The sequence below is a fragment of the Erpetoichthys calabaricus genome, chromosome 3 (assembly GCF_900747795.2).
Source record: "Erpetoichthys calabaricus chromosome 3, fErpCal1.3, whole genome shotgun sequence".
In the NCBI taxonomy this organism is placed as follows: domain Eukaryota; kingdom Metazoa; phylum Chordata; class Cladistia; order Polypteriformes; family Polypteridae; genus Erpetoichthys; species Erpetoichthys calabaricus.
The window spans coordinates 43,407,280-43,428,267 of NC_041396.2; the positions used below are offsets into that span (position 1 = coordinate 43,407,280).

Genomic DNA, 20,988 nt, shown 5'->3' on the forward strand with positions numbered 1-20,988 from the left:
CCTTCCTCAGTTTGTCCAGGCGTGAGGCGTCTTTCCTCTTAATGCTGCCTCCCCAGCACACCACCACGTAGAAGAGGGCGCTCGCCACAACTGTCTGATAGAACATCTGCAGCATCTTATTGCAGATGTTGAAGGACGCCAGCCTTCTAAGGAAGTATAGTCGGCTCTGTCCTTTCTTGCACAGAGCATCAGTATTGGCAGTCCAGTCTAATTTATCATCCAGCTGCACTCCCAGATATTTATAGGTCTGCACCATCTGCACACAGTCACCTTTGATGATCACGGGGTCCATGAGGGGTCTGGGCCTCCTAAAATCCACCACCAGCTCCTTGGTTTTGCTGGTGTTCAGCTGTAGGTGGTTTGAGTCGCACCATTTAACAAAGTCATTGATTAGGTCCCTATACTCCTCCTCCAGCCCATTCCTGATGCAGCCCACAATAGCAGTGTCATCAACGAACTTTTGCACGTGGCAGGACTCCGAGTTGTATTGGAAGTCCGATGTATATAGGCTGAACAGGACCGGAGAAAGTACAGTCCCCTGTGGCGCTCCTGTGTTGCTGACCACAATGTCAGACGTGCAGTTCCCAAGACGCACATACTGAGGTCTGTCTTTAAGATAGTCCACGATCCATGCCAGCTTGTACCTAAGGAGCAGAGGTTGGATTGTGTTGAAGGCGCTAGAGAAGTCTAGAAACATAATTCTTACAGCACCACTGCCTCTGTCCAAGTGGGAGAGGGATCGGTGTAGTGTTTTTACAATTGCATTGTACTGCATCATGTACAGTATTTGACTTCTGCATGAAAATGTAGTCATCAACAATTTAAAATATTCTGCATGTTATGTTATGTTTCTCCTTTAGTTATGCTTTTTATCCCACTTCACATTTTCTTTCGCCTAGCAATGATAACACTGGGTAACTAATCTTGCTGGGCCAGACCTGAGTCTCAAATGAGAATACACATCTGGGGACAACCGGTTAAAAAGTGATTAGTGAATAGTGGCGAAATCCTGCAATGCAAATCACCACTTATAGGGCTTCTTCCTAAAAACCCCTGAAACCGCAAATTTCTCCAGTCCATGTGTTTTAAACCACTGCTTGGGTTTCAGGGAGAGAGCAAAAGATACAGAACAAAAGACTTGATTCTTAGAGTAAAAATATATTTAAAACAGCTGTTTTCCATTCAGGAGCTCAGTAGCACAAGGTAACTGAAGCTCAATAATTAATTTGCACATTGTAATGAGCGCTACGACACTGGACATAGATAGATACACACATAGACCACCGCAGCTACTGGGCTCCATGCATTTGAGAAGTGCCTCTGTCTGCTTCGATATCTTTCTGTCATATTAAGTATTACATCAGTACAAGGTGAGACACAAAAATAACAGGATTGGTAAAAAAAATATATATTTATTGATGAATTACAGCATTCTAAACATTGTCAGCTTCTATATACCCCTCCTACCGATCTCTATACCGCTCCATACGTATCTTCCATTGATTGAAACAGTGCTGGAAGTCATCTTGGTTAAGGCTCTTCAACAGGCTTGCCATTTCTTTCTACACTTCATCCATTGAAGAAAAATGTGTTCCCATCAGATCACTTTTGAGTAAACAAGCAAAAATCACAGGGAGCTAAATCGGGTGAATAGGGAGGATGGTCAAGGACAGGAATGTTTTTGTGAAGTCAAAAACTGCCTTACGGAAAAAGCATTGTGCGCAGGAGCGTTGTCTTGTCTTTTCTTTTCTTGCTGTTCGCTTTTTTCACCCGACACTGTCGCAGCAACTTGTGTAGCGATTGTTGTGCAAATACTGAGTGGGCTATTCACAGGATATACCTAGCCGGTCGGCGGTTTGAGAGGGCGTGTATGAGGGTTATTTTTGTGTCTCACCTCGTATATGTCATAACAAAAGCAAATACAGTTTAGATAAGCATTGTGGCCTATGTACTGTATATACAACCATGGAATTATGGGGTTTTTTTCCTCATTGTCTAAGTTCTTTTTTCCTGCCTTCATTAATGTTTTTTCTCAGTCCCAAAGGCTTTGACTTTAATGCCTGTCTTTTTTCCGACAGTGTTCTCCAGTAAAATTGAATGATATGTTTAGCCATTTAAGTTGGCCTGACCTGTAGATTGGCTTTTGTAGAAGTCTATCATCATCTAAAATCCTCATGATTCCTCCCATCAAATTAAGCATGGACTGGATCTCTATTCCACTAGGTTGAACAGTTTAAATATATTAGCAAATAAAATGTCTTCAGTGTCATATTTCCACCCATTTTCGCCATAACATAGAAGCCTGAATCCCTGTGGTAATCCTTCAGGATAAGCGGGATCCACTTAATTTTTTACGGTGCAGAGAAGGCTGGGAGTGGAAAGAAACCTTTAGAACATTAATAAAAGATTTATTATACATTCCGTATCTTTGAACTCTCTACTAACAAACAAAAACAATGGCCGTGACCTCCTGCCTTGCTGGGATTTCCCTTCAGGAAACTTGGTCTTATTTCAAGATAATTGTAAACTTGCAAGATGTTTCAGGTCAGTTGGTATAATATTATCCCAATTTTCAAATAGCTGCTGGAAGATGTAGAGTCGGATCTGAAGAGGCACACATAAGCTTGAAGAAGCACATCTTCAGGAGAAAAAGAGCCAAAAAATGTCTACTTTGCCATCTGTATTTGAATTTGGTGTACCTGCTCTACTATCTTCTTCTACTCAGTTTTTAGATTCCTGAATAAAGGTTTATGGGTTGAAGTTTTGTGTCTGGACAGCTGAGCAGCGTGGAAATAGGAATTAATCACGAGATTACTTGAACCTGGCATTATCATATTATGCTTACTAGATAGAGGACAGCAGCATTTAGTTTTATTACTTTTTTTGGCTTCCTGCTCAATAACATTTGTTTGTTTTCAACAGCAGAGAGACCTCTTATCATCTGCAGAATTATGAATATGTGATTTGCGACTGATAACAGGAGACTAGAATGTATCAAATGAACAAAATTGTCACACTGTAATTCTGAGTCAGTGGTTTTTAGGTGCTGTTTTGGCTGTCCCCACACCCCCACTCCTACTGTGTGTGCTGCTACTTTCACTTTTTATATGTATTTTTTGAAACTGGTGCTGGAATCAAACAAGATTTGTATCAATAATGGAATCTTATTTGAATATTAAGTTGTTTTACAATTGTTTTGTTGTAGTAAAGAAAGTCCTATTAGTACTCTTTATTGTGTAGACCTTATCAGAATGCCTCAAATCCCATAGAATCACCACTGTTTATAAGGTATTATACTTTAGCACTTCTCCCTACCTCCCCTTCTACATCTCTAATCACAGACAATTACATACAGTAAAGAACAAGCAGGAGTTAAGTTACACACAGCTTTCTGCAGTCTTCATATGTCATCAGATCTGGTGGTTCAAAATGAGACAAGTCCGCACCTTCCACTAAACTAGCCCACTGCCATTTTAAGTCTATTGTGTAATTTTGATTTTCTTTCACCTAAACTGTGTTAATCCTGTGTCAAAATGTTAGTTAGATCACTGTCCCAAACTATCAAAGTATATGCAGCTGTACTATTAACTTCAAAATTTGAAAGGCAACATATCACAGGTGCCAATGCCAACCACCTCTGCCCAAGTAAGGCTTTGCTTGAACTGGTCACAAGCCAACAGTTGTGGCTACTCTTCACACATTTGAAGCTGGCATAGTTACCTTTTATGCTTTACTACCCATTGTGTAACCCTTGACTGCCATTGGCCTTTAGCAGTATTGACTGGCATCACCACTATAAGACATCATTCCTGTGCAACCTCATCATTCCCCATGTAGGCCATTTCTAGAATTGTTTGATCATCATATGCGTACTTGCTGTGTTCAACATCTCAGTTCAGAATTATCTCACTGGTCCTGTGCCTGTACCACAGCTGACAATTGCAATAGACCTAAACTTTGGAGCCCATGTGACTTGCAAATGCTCCACTTGCTTATTTGAAAAGTTCATTAATTTGTTCAGTCTGTTTTCATTATTATAGTATTAATTGTATTAGGTATCCCAATTAATATATACCCAGAGTATACACTTTAGGAACCCAAAATTAATACTTTTAATTTTGGCATTCCTAACTGGTTTGGACAGTTTCCACCTCTTGGAATTTAAACTTGCAGCAGTTACTTCTTGTAAACTTTTTTTTTAACTTTAGCTATTGTGACTAGTCCTATTAATTGTATGACTTGTGGACTTCTTACTCATTTAAACCCCAGTAAGTGTCTTTTTCTCACTGTCTCTTCAGCTCTTATTCATGTATTTGTCTTTAGTTTTGGCCTTTAGTCTTTTTGTCCATCTTTGTTCCGCTATGTAGGCAGGACTACAAAATGGAAGGTGACAAAGCGGTTTCTGTTCATCTCATCTTCTTGGTTGCCCACCTGGTGCCAACACTCAAAACTTTTGCTTCCAAGCAATCATTGGAACAGCTTGGTCACCAGTGCCACTCTGCTTCAATGTTCTAGTTGTAACCCAGTCTCCTGCATGGGATTTTACTCTATCTGTCAACTTCAGTATTCATTACCTGCATCAACCCAAAGTCTATAAAAACTCAAAATAAAAGTGACATTATTGAAAAAGGTCAGAAAATGGAAGCAGTTAGAAATAACTTTTCTCTTTCCTGTCTTTTGGTACTAACCTTTCATTTTTTTTACTTTCGATGCTTGTTTGTCCTTTTATGTATTTTTTTTATTGTATGGTAACTGCTACCTGAAAATTCTCCAAAATCCAAGTGCCAAATCCACCATCTCTCTTAAAACTGACTTGTGTTCTTTACTCACAGCCAGCTCACTTTTCTCCATTTTACTGCAAGGAGTTTTTTAGGCTATCTTTTTAGTGAACTGGTCAGTCAGGTTTTGAGTTACTGAACCTAAGTGTGTGTGCTATTTAACTGGCCTAGCAGCATTGTTAGGACACTCACGCCCTCTGCATTCCTGTTTTCTGAGTTTGTAAAACTTTCTGCTACACAATTCCCTATCCTTTTTTTTTCTCTTGTCTTGTTTCATTCAAAACAACTGCTAAACCGGTACACTTTCCTTCCAACTCAGTCCTTCTTGCACTAGCATCTTCATACCTTTCACACACAAGCACTTGAATCTCTTTCATTTCAACTGTCCCTTGTTTTAGTTCCACACTTTCTTCACTCAGTTCCCCTATTCCATTATCCAATTCATGCCCTGCAGTCAACAATGGCCATTCAAACTTACCAGCTTCTCTGCCTTCTGTCTGATTTCTTTTTTCTAAATCAAATTTCTGTACAGCACTGGTTACATTTCCTAACAATGGTGAAATAGTTATCAGTGTAGCAAATTCTTTAAATACTGGGTGGACCTCAGAGTTACATGGAGAATGTGGTGCATTGAAGAGTAATGGAAGGAAAAGCCCTTACTGTTTTACCTTCTTTTTGTCTCTCCCCTTTTGTTCGTACTCGCTTTCCCAGTCTGGGTAAGTCACCTGTCAAGTCAGATCCTGTTACTACTTTCCTAACTTTTACCATGTGTGATGTACACTCCTTTTTTCCCCTGCTTTCTGCTTTAGCAGTGGGTATTGTTCATGCAAGCACCTCACATTTTTCATGCCAACTGTTACATCTCTCAAAACTTAAAATTCACATATCATTCCATTTTCACTTTCAACCACTTCGCTATTTTCTTCTTCATACTGTTCTTCCTTATTACTAATAATACAAGATAGTAAACCTCTTACAACAGTAGCTGTCTTTTTCATAACTGATCTCTGTTTTCCTATTTTTAATCCTTCCAGCTCCCTTCCATTTTTTAACATGCTTGGCTCAGCTTCTGCTTTCTCTACCTGCACTACAATATAAGGTTCCATATCCTAGCTTTAGCCTGCTTGTCTTTGCCACTTCACTGGAAAATGGCTGGCTTTAATATGAATTTAGACATTTCTAAGTCTACAATGTTACTCTAATAAAATTTGCCAAATTTGTTATGGATTTGCCTACTTTTGCCCCTGTAAACTAATACTCACATACACACAACATTCTTCAAAACACAAACACTTACTGTGAATGATTCCTACTCTGCTAGTCATTCATTAGTACTTCACACAGGACTCATTAAGGTTCCATACATTTAGGTACATGTGGGTGATAGGCTGTGCATTTATGGACTCGCTGTCACCAGCACTAATGAATGACACACATGAAGTCTCAAGTCTTTTTTGGTTATATGCCATTTATCAGCCAAACAATGTCTTACTTCCACAGCAGTTGTACACTGGGTACCCTAAAATTCACATACATGCACACACACATAAATCAAAACAGTATTCGCAGACAGGGTGCAAAACATGGTTACCCCAAAGTCCTGCCAACTATGCCAAGTGTTTTATCTTGGTAGAATCCCATTTGTCTCTACTATCCCCTTTGGTATTCTTTATTGTGTAAACTTTATCAGAATGCTTCAAATCCCATAGACTTACAACTTTTAATAAAGTATTGTACTTTAGCACTTCTTCCCACCTTCCTTTCTACATTTATAACCTCAGGCAATTGCACAGAGTAAAAGGACAAGCAGGAGTTAAGTAACACGTTAATAATGCATTATTGATAATTTTCATAAAATAATAATGAAGTGGAGTACATTTGAATATTGGCAACCAAAAAACCTGTTAAATGCTAGATGTGTAGTTTCAGGCGGCACACAGACTTGTAATTACTCAAATGTCTCTGGTCAAATCATCATTTCTAGTCAGGTTCCTTCAGGACAGGCCGCATGCCTGTTTCAATATATAGAACTCAACATTGTGTCCTCGTCATGGCCTTGGTATCAGAGACAGAGTGGGGGAGGTAACGCGACCAACTTTATACATTCTTATCCAAATCCTTAGGCCAATAGGGCGTTGTGGTATAGAATGGCCTCTGATTTAAAACCAGTACCAAACAGCCATACTTCAGACCAATGGGTGCACACACTGCCTTTTTACACCTGCCCCCAAGTAGCAGATACCATTTGTTCAGCTGAAGGTTGCCAACTGTGTAGCTTTATGGCCTTCCTGCGTAGGTTGGTGTTTTAAGAATGCTCTAGCTATCCCATCCTAACCCTGCAATAAATTTGACATCCTGAATCAGACTTAAAGACTTGGTTTGGTAGGTTAAACATCAAAGCATTGCTGTTCTCGTCAATTCAATAGAACATGCCTTTTGAAGCACTAATATTATATTTGCTTTGTTTGGCTTACAAATAAAGACATACAAAATATTTATTGACTTATATACAAAATATCACACCACCACAACCTTACAGTCTGGTAACTAAATTTGCTGAATCAAGGACCGTAGATCTGTGAGTTAATTCATGTGGTGGCCGAAAGTATCACACTGGCTCTTGCTAAACAACAGAACTTCACTATCTCAGAACACTCCTGTAAATGTTCAAAATGTTCAGGTCAAAGATACAGTAAATTCTGTACAACGATCAAAAGAGGTACAAGCTCTGCTTCCAGTACTTGGCCAGGGTCCTAAGTGTACAGAAGACATTTTAGCCCACCCCACATTATCCTGAACCAAATGTTTTAATTAAGACCTATTGGTAGAAAATATTTAAAGGTAGTTAGAGTTTGTGAAAAAGAAACATTAACTAAAGAAACTGCAGATGTCTGAGGAGATTTGAATTTTGTTCTTAAGAGGAGTAGTAGTGCCCTCAGAACAGCAGAAATTACTCTAAATAGAGGCACCGAGGAAATTGTAACATTGGTAACAATCAAGCCCAGATTTTGGAGGACTACATGGTTTGCGGGAATCTGATAGCGTCTGGCTTTAGTACAGCCATTCACTTTTAACTAATCAGTTTAAATAGGAATGGCACAACAATGAATGCAGTATTCAACCATTTAAAGAAAGAAAGGCACCTCATAATGAACGGGTTCTGCAGTCCAAATATGACATAAGCAAATAAAGGTTTTTCAGAGACAAGGTTCCAAATACAGTATATTACTTCCAAACAAACAGTCAGTGTCTTCTGGGATTTTGTGTTAGAGAAACTAGACTTTCTTCATTATTCTAGTTAAATAGCAAGGCTTTCCAGATCAAGAAATTGTCTATAATACAAGCTTGGTGCCAGGCAGGTTGTAATGGGAGAGGCAGTGGAATAAGGCTGAGAGGGAGCCTGCTACTGTATAATATGATACCCTCCCAGGTGCATTGTTGTAGTCAAGAGGCCTGCTTCCTCAGCTGGGAAGAGGAGTCATCCTTTTGCTTTACCTTACTGAGGCCCTGGGTTCACAGACAGCCTCACCATGTGAGAATTTAAAAAGCAGAGGGGCAAGCTGTTGTGCATTTTCTTACTGGTTATTGTAGCGTATGGCTGGGACCCTTGCTCATCCGGGATGCCTCTATGCTGGAAGGACCGGGGGAGGAAGCATATCCAGAGCATTACCTACCCCAGAGCCCAAGGTGGCAGGCCCCCTAGGTTGCAGTGTTCCCTCAGACTCCCGCAGGGCTCCCTTGGAGCAAGAGTTTGGTGGAGCCCTGTTGGGTTCTGTGGGCGCCGTCATTGGGGTGCTGCAGCTGCTGCTGAACCCTTAATTGCAGCACTTCCACCACACCCGCTATCAGAACTAGGTCAGCAAGCACCTGGAGCACTTCCAGGTGCCTTATAAAAGGAGCCAGCAGCCACTAATCCATGAGCCAGAGATTGGTGGGAGAAGACGAAGCTTGCCAGGACAAGTGGAGGTGAAGAGAGAGAAGTAAAGCAAGAAAGAAGAGCAGTATGCTTTTGGCTGTGCTCGTGACTGTGCTGTTCACGTGAGAATCGGGGAAAGGCGTTTCACATGGGGAAAAGAAAAAAAATAAAAGCGTGTGATTGCGCATGTATCCCATGACTGTCTGTGTCGGGTTTGGGTGGTGGTGTGCTCCCTGGTGGTCCACATTATATACTGTAGCTATTTATACTGAGTATCACTTATCTCAAATATCAGCATGAATGCCTCCATGTAATTTTGTGGAAATGTCATTACTTCTGCTTACTAGACTTTACCCTTGTGTCAGAGTGGAATCAGGGTAGTGACTTTTAATCATGGTTTAAGAGTGAAATAACACTTGACTGACTTGTCATTGGTATGTCAGTTTGGTAATCATGCACAGCTAGCTGTCTGATTATCTCCCAAAAGTGTGGGCCTGTCTCCCTGGTTATCAAAAGAAAAGATGAGAAAAGATAAAACGACAAAAAAGCAGAATCAAATTGTTCTTTGACCTGAGAGTTTCTGGAGTATGCTAGGTTCTAGATGATGTTGGTAACATTATTACCTCCAAGACAGGTGTCCTTTTTAGGTGTGTTTGCATAAGATGTGAATAGCACCTGCTGTTGTTATCATGTCTGTCTGTCTGACTACAAGAAACAACTCAACTCCCAATGGATTAATTAGGCTGAAATTTTTTACACCTATTTTTTGAGCAGGTTTGTCAGTAATATACATTTTTTAGTGAAATACTTTGAATAGAACATAATAAAAAAAGAATTTTAAAATTCTCATTTATAGAGCTTTGGCACATTATTTGGAAACACGTATTATGTCCAAATCTTATTGAAGAATTTCATCATGAAGAGTTATCAACAGAAAAAATGAGTACACGGGCAATCCTAGCACTGAGTAACGAAGGCAAATGAATTAACGGCAAAAATGTCGATCAGTTACACGGCAAATTAGTTAAATGCATATCAATAGACTATGCTGAAACAGTTGGTGGTGATGTTGCGGAAGATGAAAACATCAACTTACAATATCCCAAATTATAACTACATCTGTTAACACCGTCCGGTCTTTCACTGCACGAATTACTGTAAAAAGAAGGATGTACCCAAGAAAGGTAATGTAGTACATCTGCCGCGGATAACATTACACAACAAAGGAGATCTTGATATGCCATTCGTATTAAAACGTTAACAGTTTCCCATTAGAATAGCTTTTGCAAAGACAATTAACAAATCTTAGAGACAAACATTTGAAAAAGTAATTTTATTTAATAGATAGAAAGAAACGAAATTCAATTACAGGCAGTTATACGTTGCGTTGTCACGATGAAAGTCTAAAAAAAAATCAAAATTCAATGAGATATTGATGAAAATGTTGTTCAAAAAATTATTTTTACTGAAGTTTTACAGTAAAAGTATAAGTTTAAAAAGTTTTTGTGTGTTAATTTCAAAGCCAACCAAAATTAAATCATATTACGCAACGAATAACTCTTAACACAACATGAAGCACAATTTACTTTCAAATTATTACGTTTTACTCTTTTTTAATATGGTTAATTACTCGCAGTAATATAAAATAGTTCTATTATACATATGTAACAATTCCCATGAAAATAAAAATCTATTTAAATTGTACATCCGCATCCCCATATGCGAGCGACAGAACCGCAAAGAGGCTAGCGTGTAGTGCAGACACGGGGGTTGGCAAGCGAAGTGAGCAGGGGGCAAAGCCCCCCAGTTACACTAAAAACAAACCTCATGTCTACATTTTCCAGATTCTAATGATTGAATAGTTATTGGCAGAGTCCTACAAAGACCTGCTATCCACCATGGTCTAATGCACCAAACAATTTTAGCTTGACACTTCTACAAAGATTTTAACTTTCCATCGGGCATTTTTAAGTAACATAAACTGCAATTAGACATTTTTTATATCACTTGAGTTGAAAATATTGTCTGTGCAATTTAAGCCATAACAGGCCTATTTGTGCTTGGTTTTTAAGTACATGAGAGTGTAAAATGCTTTTGAAAACATTCATTTTATGTACCCTACCAACACATGTAATTGAGTCCTGCTATTGCTGTTATTTTCTATATGATTTCTTGTTACAACAATATTTAATAAATAAAAATATGATATCTTTGATGAAATAGTTCTGATAACTATAAACTCACATGTAAATTGGGAGAAGGCGTTAACTTATAAAAAGTTGCCAGGCTTGAAATTGAAACTAGGTCCCGAGAGTTGTGAGTAATCATCATGAAGCACACGTGATACCAAATATAGATGGTAATATAAATGGGTACAGTGGCAAGAAAAATATGTGAACCCTTTAGAAATAACAGTATTTATGTAAAATATTTTGGATATGTTATAATAATGAGCAAACACAATCTGTTTTAATTGTCAATTCGCACAAAGCTGGAAGGGTTTACAAAGTAATTTCAAAGAGTTTAGATAGTCCACAGTTAGATCAACTGTGTATAATTTTTGACGATTTAGTATTTTGGGCTGTTCTCCCTTGAAGTGGGCCTCCAACAATTAAAGACTAAACAGGTTAACATCTCTGTTCATGAGTCTGCCATTTGCAAAACATTGAACACGCATGCTGTCCAAGGCAGGAAACCAACAAGGAAGTTACTACACTCCAAAAAAAATCACAGTATGCCTGAAGTTTGACAAAGACCACCTTGACACTCCACAACGTTGTTGGGAAAATGCCTTGTGGACTGTTAAAACTAAAGTTCAGTTTTTCATAAGGAATACGGAGCAGTATGCATGGTATAAGAAAGGTCAACACATATCATGAAATTATTAATAACAGTGGTAAAGTATGGTGGAGGGACATCATCATTTGAGGCCTCTTTGCTTTGAGGAAAAAACAAATTTCCAAGTTTATCAAAGTATCCTATATGATAATATCAGGGTGGCTGTCCACCAGCTGAAGCCCAGTTGAAATTTGGCGAATCAGCAAGGCAATGACTCTAAATATCGAAATAAATCAACTGCAGGATGACTCCATAAAAAGAAAATCTACCTTTTAGAGTGCCTTGTCGGGGCCCAGACCTTAACCCAACAGAGATGACCTCAAGAGAGTACGTGGCTGAGCTGAAACAGTACTTTAAGAGAGAATGGTCCAGAATTTCTCCTGAATGTTATGCAGGTCTGATATGCATCTACTAGAAGTGCTTGTCAGAGGTTATTGCTGCCAAAAGAGGTTTAATCATTGATTAAATTCAAGGCTTCACTTATTTTTTTAACCAGGTCACCGTGAATGTTTGATGAGCATGTTCAATAAAGACATAAAGGATTATACTTGTTTGTGTGTTATTACCTTAAGGATCTTGTGTTTGTCTATATCTGTGACTTAGGTGAAGTTCAAATCACACTTTATGACCAGTTAAAGCAGAAAAGCAGATCAATCCAAAGGGTTAACATAATTTTGCTTGCCTCTCTATCTTTCAATTATATATCGATCAGTGACTTCTTCCACCTCATTTTCCTTCCAACAGGTATGGATTCTAAGTAAAAGTAACAAGGCCTAACGCAGCTCTTCATAACAGTGGACCTAAGCGATTGCTTGTATTGAGTAAAGGTATTAAACTGCTCATTCTGTGTGATGTCTCTATCACTTCCCTGTCAATGTTAGTTACAGTACATACATTATGAATCAAATCTAATCTATAGAAGTAAACAAAACAATAGCATGGAGGTGCAAGCCCCTGAGATTGAATACTGGCCAGATCCCTGTGTTGAGTTTGTGGGCTCACTTGTCTCTGAGTGTTGTTTCTGCCAAAATGGCTGAGGTGTGGAATTTTAGTTTATCAATGGCTCCAAACTTGCCTGGTTTGGGTGCTGCATGCCATCCTGGGTTGACTACTGAACTCAACCCAGTGCTGCAGGGACATGCTTTCTGCATTCCCATATTGTAATAAGAATGTTCAGAAAAGAGATTATTTGTGAATGAAATATTTGTAACAGTCAAATTTATTCCCTCATAAGGTATTACATCAATTTTTAACTGTACTTTTATTGAAGTTTAATATCTGCAAAAAGACCATGAGATGAAAAGTGATATTTATATCTTTATTTAAAATCTTTTCAATTACAAGACAATAACACAATACAAAAATAAAGAAACAATAAAAAGCAACCCCCTATCCTCACACATTGAGAAGACACCTTTGTTTTTCTTTCTTTCCTCAATGATAGCTTCAATGCTGTCAGACAAATTCAAGACTAGTGAATTCTTTCCAATCAATCAGTGCAAATTAATTTATTTAAAAAATGAAACTGAATACATGTGGTAAAGGAAACAGGAAACACCCACATCAACACAAAAGTCATCTTAATTGCATAATCTTCTGACTCTTATCTTTTTATAAGACTTTAATGAGATCTGTGAGTTTGGCCTTGATGCCCAGTGATAGAGGCTTCAGAATGTTTATTCATGGTCAATTGACTGCAGCACTCACAGAAGGAGTTGCTTAATCAACAAATACTCATATCAATAAATACAATTTATCTTAAAATCCACAGATACATTCATTTCAGTCTGGTATGTGTGCCTTCCATATTGCTAAGATTGCTCTGAGCAGATTATGAGTACAATACTGACTGGAAAGACAATTGACAAATACTGTTCATTCTATAAACCTACAATAAATTACATTCAGTGCATAACACATGCATTACTTGGTGTCTGTTTTACTTATTTAATAAGTTTCTTTAATGAAGGAAATGTAATACTGTAAGTGAAACAACATTTCAGATTCTGAATGTGTCTCTGACTAAAGGTCTAAGACTCATATCCTTAGAAGATAAATAATACAGTCCAATGAAGATGCAATCCCCATTTTTTGAAGGCACTGTACTGTCTTTTATAAAGTACAGTAAGTTCTATTAGAACCAAGCAGTGAAACAAGCATTTTGACATTGTCAACTTTATGAATAAATTTCATGTAGTGTTAATCCTCTGCAAACATTACACAAAAATAATACGGCCAGTGGCCTGAGGCAGACTAATCTTCATATGAAGAGTGCTTTGTGTCTGAGGACCCCAGTGGAAAGGACCTACAGATGCTACAGTATATGGTGCAAAATATGGGAGTGCCACCTGAATCAGGTACAAGTTCCCCAGAAATGATAACTTATGAAATTTGGGAGGGGAGTCTAAAATAATTAAAATGGGCAATTTCAATTATAATAATTAAAAATAAATTGATAAATAATTATTGACTACTTTGTCACGCTATTTCAGTGAAGGTACAGTTCTCATTAAATTCTGTTCACACTAGTGTTACACTAATAACCTCATTTTAAGGCTAAAACTACACAAACTAACAGGTAAAAATGTGTCTATACATTGTGATAGAACATGCCTAACGCCCATCCTTAAAAAATAGAGCTCCCCTAAATTCCATTGAAAAATATGCACGTAGCTACAAAACATTCCATTCATTTCTCAATTCGAGTTCTTGTTTTGGAGGTATTCTTCGATGTAAAAGAAGAAGAGGTTCAACTCATGCATTGCTTTGTACACACCAGTCTCCTTCATCTGAAAAAGAGAGAGTAAGTGATTATTCCCTGCCTTCAGAGAATGGATATTGTAAACAGTTTTGAATGACTGACATCCTACCAAGAGCGGGTTCTTACGCGTGCAGTTTATTCTGTGACAGAGTTAATTAAAAGTAGAACTTTTTGTGAAATCTAAAGCTATATAGGCAGATGGTTGGTAACAAAAAAGACTTTGTGTTAAAAAAAAAAGTGAAAGGATAAATATACACCTGCAGTAGGCTGGCGCCCTGCCTGGGGTTTGTTCCTGCCTTGCACCCTGTGTTGGCTGGGATTGTCTCCAGCTGACCCCCGTGACCCTGTGTTAGGATATAGCAGGTTGGATAATGGATGGATGGATAAATATAAACTGCAAGAAAAATGTGCAGGAAGCTGTAACAGACACAAACTGATGCAAACTCCTTTCCGCTGGCATGTTTGAAATACTAGTGCAACTAGGGGAAGTAAGAGGTTACAGTGATTAAAATAAAGAGCGTGATCTACAGTCAGAAGTTTGGCACCTCTCATCAATATGGTGAATTGCACCATGCCCAGTTGTACAAAGAGGCAAAATTAAAGGAGTCATGAAGTTCAAGTGGTGTCTATATTAAGGACTGACATTCTCACTATGACCTTCTCTTGTCCACTCCAAATGCACCAAGGAAATGTGTGCTCTGTCCCTCCATTATGTATGGATCTGCCACAATATTGCTCATTTTACATCTTTTTCTAATGAAATCTTTTTGGTCCGCCACAGTTGGTATATAATACAAGGATACTTACATTTTCATATTGCTCCTTTATCTCCTTTACGCTGACCATTCTTTTACTGCAAGGGAAGTGTTTCTTCTGAAATAAAATGAGAAAACCTTTAGCTTAATTCACCAGGATACTTTTCCTGTTTAAGACTGATTTTCATTTTGCAAACACTCATAACCACAATGCCCTTCTATAAAGAAGGCATCGTCATACCACTAGTGCTAAAACATGACACAAGCACGTTTAGTGCTTAAACAGTTTGACGTCTTTGATTAGTCGACAGTGCAGGATTTTCCTAGAGGCACTTCACTGGCGATGAACAATAGTGTGATACATCCTGGACAGCCATTAGGCTAGTGGCAGTACTGCGGTTTCCATCCGTGACTTAAACAAGGGGAACTTAGGAAGCTTCCCCCATGTGCACCTCAGCTAAATGTGACTCAGCATCTTGTGGCTGGCCACATTGTGTAGCATTTCTAACTTTACATAACATTTTGTCCATTCATTACTGTTAATCTGTTTATCCAATGCAAACCAATCTACAAAAAGCTGCTTTCATGACTAACACAAAAAAAGTTTTCTTTTTATTGCCTTCAAAATTTTATAACAAGGCACATAATAACGTCCAGTAAAGCAGGCATTATAACCAGCTAACAAAGATTTTTTTTTCTGCAGAACAGGAAAGTATTACACTCTAAAGCAGAGGTTGCCGCAGTAGTTAGAGGTTCTACTTTGCAGTCCTAGAGCCCTATAACACAACTGTCCTCAATAACATAGTTCATTCTTTATTAGTATACTAATAATATTTTTATGAGTACATTTCAGTAACAGTTTAGATGTATTCCAGTTTTTATCCACTAAAGACAGCCATCTTTGTAAAATGAATTCACACTTAAATGCATGATATAACAGCTCTCCCTTTCTGTGAACAGTCCTGCATCCACATAGCTCTACTTTGAAGTGCAGTTGTGGTTGTGGAATCGTTCGTTACACTTATATACTGATAATACTGTAAAGCTGCTCGAAACTTACACATTTTGTAAAGGTGACATGAAAGTCATGCAAGATGCTTCCAACAGTCTCCACTGAACTTTTCAGCTCATTGTTCACTTTGGTCAGCGCTTTTGGCAACACATCTTTCAAATAAAATGTCAGCATGTCATTCATCACATGGCAACCATACGGTGTCTGTAAATGGGTAAGAAAAGAAATAAGACAGGTTTGTGTTAGAACAAATGTGTGAGATTAAAGAAAGGAGAAGATCATAACCAAAACTTAAATCTATACAGTAAGGCTATTGTAAGAAGATATTGGGTAATAGCCGTAATGATCATTTATACATTTAAACTGTAAGCTTATCATTTTATTAAGTGTTACAGTGATTGAAAACAAGTACATAAATACCTAAGTACATATACATGCGTTAAATGCCATTGGTCTATTTAGTCATCAGTGTGTGTAGCACTTTGCAATTGCATATTATATTTTTGATGTTTTTGCCCTAATTTGATTGACAATAAAATACATTTTATTGCACTGGAAGGTATAATAATAACAAATTCAATTGAAGAAAATAATATACATAAAGTAAACATTCAACCAGTGAGCTTACTAAAGAGCATCTCAACTTCTGCACACAGACATATAAACAGTATATGAGAAATTTCATTAACAAAATTTTTCATTTATAACAGAAAATCTATTGTGCTTCTAATACATCATGGTAAAGGCTTCTTTGTGATTTGAGAAATTCACATTTTGGGGCACATCAGGTAATTCAAAAATGGTGTGGGAAGGGAAAAGATATGTGATAATCAAGCCTGCAGTAGAATTAATTATATTATGAAAGTATAACAGATAGCAGTATGTGAAATAGCATATTCCTTGTGGTTTTAAGGGCTATCCTGGTGAGATCTAAGAGTCTACCATTATAACACACATATCTATTTCTCTTTCCATCTATTTTCACAACCACTTATCCAAGCATCATTGGATATGAGGCATCAACCAACCCTGGAGTGGCAATTCTTCACAGGACACGTTCATGTATACACCCATACACACTCGTATGGAGCTAATTTTAAGTCAACGAACACATAAATGTTTGGGATGTACAAGAAGAACCCAGTCAGACACCATTAGAAAACGCACACTCGTCATATACATATAATATTTTTTAATGGTACGGTTAGTCACAAAAATTTCAAAAATATTTGATACCACCTGTGTAGTCTGTAACCTTATAACATGCAGAGGTGGCCTTCTATCTCCCTATTGATTTGTATGTGTGTATATCATATATCACATACACAGAGGCAGATAGATACCCATACAAAGAGACAGAGTCTAATCTGTGTTTCCTGTAGATTGCTGACTACTCAAAAATATGGCAAAGAAAGATAAATAGACTTACCTTAATCATATTACGTAAGCTGTCATCCAGTAGAGTAGTTTCAAAGAGGTCATCATGCTTTTGCTGCAGAAATGGAAAGTGGAGCATTACAGAAAGAACAGAATCTTTTATCTGTTTTAATTCTAAGTTTATTGAAAAACATGAAAGCTTCTAACTTGCTTTGCAACATCACACTATTATTACTGCACTTAGCCGATGTTAGGGTGACACTATTGAGCAGTATACATCTTTGAAAACTGTAAGCTAATTTTACCTCAAACCACTGGATTTTTAATACTATCCAGTTGCTGTAAACCTTTGACATCCCAAATCATTCATTAGGCTGCATCTGCATTTCAGTAGGAAAAAATACTGCTCTTTTCAACTTCACCTTTGACTTTGAGTCCCTTAGCATGTATACACAGCATAATGACATGTTACTTGCATGTCTCATACAGATTAGGAGAGGGATACAGTAACATTCACATATACATAGTACATTATACTGCACACATTAATATTTAAATTGTCATTGAAATAAACAAGACTTCATCTACTGAGCTATTAACCCTGAAGACCAGTTCCATACTCACATAGTGTTTCCTGAACTTCGAGTGTGCAATTCTGAGGTCTCTCATTTTTGCAGGAAGGTTATTCATGCAGCATTCATCTCTGCAATTCATCTTGCAGTCTGCCAAACAGCTTAGAGAGGACAGCATTGCACAGAGGCACAGCAGGTTCATCATGTCAAGATGCATCTTCTTTCCTGAGATGAGCTGTAAATTCAGATCTCAAATTCAAGAGGTAGCAAAAACTTAGTCTCTCCATGCCTGAAGGCTGCTCTTATATACTTTGAAGAGCTCATAGTCAACTCAAGATTTCCTTGTTGCTTGTTACCGGCATTTTGTCCGTCCCATAACCCCCCCCCCAACACTTGTGTGGTTTCATGCAAAAGAGGGGAGGGAAGGGAAACTTCTCTGAATGCAATCATAGCATTTTCTCCAAAAACAAATTAATGAAGTTCATTTAGACTTTTATTTTTTTTTTATAAATATACAATTGTCAATAATAATTCCAAATTAGTCTCTTTTCTCCTTTTCATTTTATTCACTTTATTCTGTCATTAAAAATCCAAGTAATAGACTGAAAGAAAAGAAAGCAATCAAAACTCATGCACTAATGAACAGTATCTAGTTTTTTGTAGTGTCAGCACTAAAATCAAATCCCTCATTCTGAAATGTTTCAACCATGTGTTGGGAAAAATGCCATACCCTGCAATGTGGACACAAACACACACTTATTTTAATGGCCAGTGAGCCAAAACTCAAGCACAACTCAAACATTTTTAAAATATGGAAAACAGTTCCAAAATGCACTCTCAGCCTTTAGTGTCAAACGGGTTTAATATTTAAGTGTACATATGGGTGGATATATTTTAATGTTACATAATGAATGGAAGCCACCACAAAAGGTAACTGACCCCATTATAACTAAAAATACATGCTTCCGCTCCTTTAATTCCTCACAATTTCCCAAATTGCAGTTCTAGTAGAAGCTGGTTTCTTAGTGTCCCATTTCAGCCCCTGTAAATCTCAAAGAGGGCCTCTCTACATCTGTCTGTGTCTTAATTCATTGTGTTCAAATTTACTGTTTCTGTTATTTTTTTTTTGTCCACCTTCTGATGCCACCTTTTCAAATACACACATACCTAAAGATGTATCTTTGATTAGTTACTGGCTATGAATTGGCCAAGTACTACTATGAGTGTTTAGTGCATGTGAGTGTGCACTTTGATTGATCAGTGTCATTTCTAGGGCTTATTCCTGCCATGCACACAATTCTGCCCAGATCGACTTCGGTCTCCCAAAACCGTGAATTGGATTGAATTGATCCAACAATAGATGGAATGTGTACATGAGAATTCAGTCTGTCCTATCTGATCTATCCTTTCACATCCCAAAGAAATGTATGTTAGCTTGTTTAGATTTGAAAATGAATGTCCAGATATGTGAGTTTTTGTTGGGTCTTTGGCTTTCATCCACAGTTCAAATGCTCATTTCCACACAGACTGTGAATAGACTGCAAGTTTTACTGACTTAACTGCAGTAGTGACACCATAGGGCTGCCCACTCTACCACATAAATTGCTATATTTTATCATTGTTACATCTCAAGAGTAATACTATTTCTATTTTAGCAATTACTATAAGCATATATGCTATTCTCAAATGTAGAACAAGCCTCACTCTTTCATCAGTTGGCTTTCCAGCCGATGTACTATTCAGTAGGACTCCCAGCTTGTGCCTTGTTCATGCTGGGACCGGCTCTGACATCATGGAGTAACAAACTCAATGATTTAGTCAGCTGCAAAAATATGTTAATATAATCATGTTTCCTACTTTTTATAATATTTGTGTGACAGCAGTTGTCATTTTGATTGGCTTCCCATGAGGTATTGATAAGTTTACTGTTAAAGATAAGCAATCTGTGATTCACCTTCAGTTGTACAGTGGTTTAGCTTTGTGAGCCTTCTGATACCTTGTGTTGAGCCTCAGGCCACCCTTGTTTACTGGAACTTAGAACATAATGAATAGTATGTAAAGGTGACTGTGGTATAGGTTACGATGAATCTGCTATAACCATCAAGCATCTTTAAGAAGTAATTTGGTAATGAACAACCATGAACGAATGCCTAGACAAATAGGGACGTCATCAAAAGCACAAAGCCAAACCTTAATTGTCAAAGAGAATGGTCGTAATACAAAAACATAAGAGATGCAGTTATCTTGAGCATATTGAGCATCACGGCCAAGCAATGATCTTTTAAATTATTCCTATTCACAAAAAACAAAGCAAACTTGTAAATCCACTGCATCTTGTTACTATGCAAAAGCAAATGCTTGTTCAAAGGAGAAAACACTATGGAAGAGTAAAACATAGCCATTAAGACAAGGTAACCTCTCTGCTGATTATGTTGCACTAGACTCTCATGATCTTCTAAAATTTAATTCAATAGTCTACTGATTAACAAAGCTTTATAGTTAGAAGAATTCATGATGGGACATTGGTTTGCTTTGTTGCAATATGGATTGAAACCAGCACCTGATTGTTAATTGTGTAGAGTTTGCCTGTTTTCTGGGTGTCTTTGTAGGTTTTCTTCAAAAATGTGCTTTTAAGTGTGGGAGAGTTCATGAGTGATCCCAGTGATAGACTAGTGCCCTCTACAGGGCTGTTTCCTGTCTTGCGCCAGATACTGCTGGGATAAGGTCTGGCACAATGTAACTCTAAATTAGATTAAGAGGGTTTGTGAATGTTATGTAAATTTATAAATACTGCCATTTTATAAACTTAGAATTGGTGGCACACGAGTTTTGTTTCTCACTCTCTGTGTCATTTTTTTTAAATATCAGAATTAGATCTTTTTATTAGTTTATATAATTTTTCTGTTTCTTTTATTGCCTGCTAATAACACCACTGGAAAGGTATGACATACCAATGCAAGTAATGCTATTATTATGACA

General features: G+C 37.6%; 1 protein-coding gene across 1 annotated transcript; it reads right to left on the bottom strand.

The window, feature by feature from the left end:
• Nucleotides 1-14,116: 14,116 nt before the first annotated feature.
• il10 (interleukin 10) lies at nucleotides 14,117-18,325 on the bottom strand. The gene is made up of 5 exons (XM_028799101.2): nucleotides 18,062-18,325; nucleotides 17,490-17,552; nucleotides 16,109-16,264; nucleotides 15,101-15,166; nucleotides 14,117-14,321 (listed from the first exon to the last, which is right to left on the bottom strand). Exons 1-5 carry the CDS (start codon nucleotides 18,224-18,226, stop codon nucleotides 14,229-14,231), a joined length of 543 nt encoding a protein of 180 aa, XP_028654934.1. The 5' UTR covers nucleotides 18,227-18,325; the 3' UTR covers nucleotides 14,117-14,228.
• Between the last annotated feature and the right edge of the window lie 2,663 nt (nucleotides 18,326-20,988).

Excerpts from the sequence above, each read along its gene's own strand:
- il10 (XM_028799101.2), bottom strand. The coding sequence starts at position 18,226 with ATGCATCTTGACATGATGAACCTGCTGTGCCTCTGTGCAATGCTGTCC. Across the intron at positions 17,553-18,061 it reads CGAAGTTCAGGAAACACTAT|CAAAAGCATGATGACCTCTT; the intron begins GTGAGTATGGAA and ends CCATTTCTGCAG. Across the intron at positions 16,265-17,489 it reads GCTTACGTAATATGATTAAG|ACACCGTATGGTTGCCATGT; the intron begins GTAAGTCTATTT and ends ACCCATTTACAG.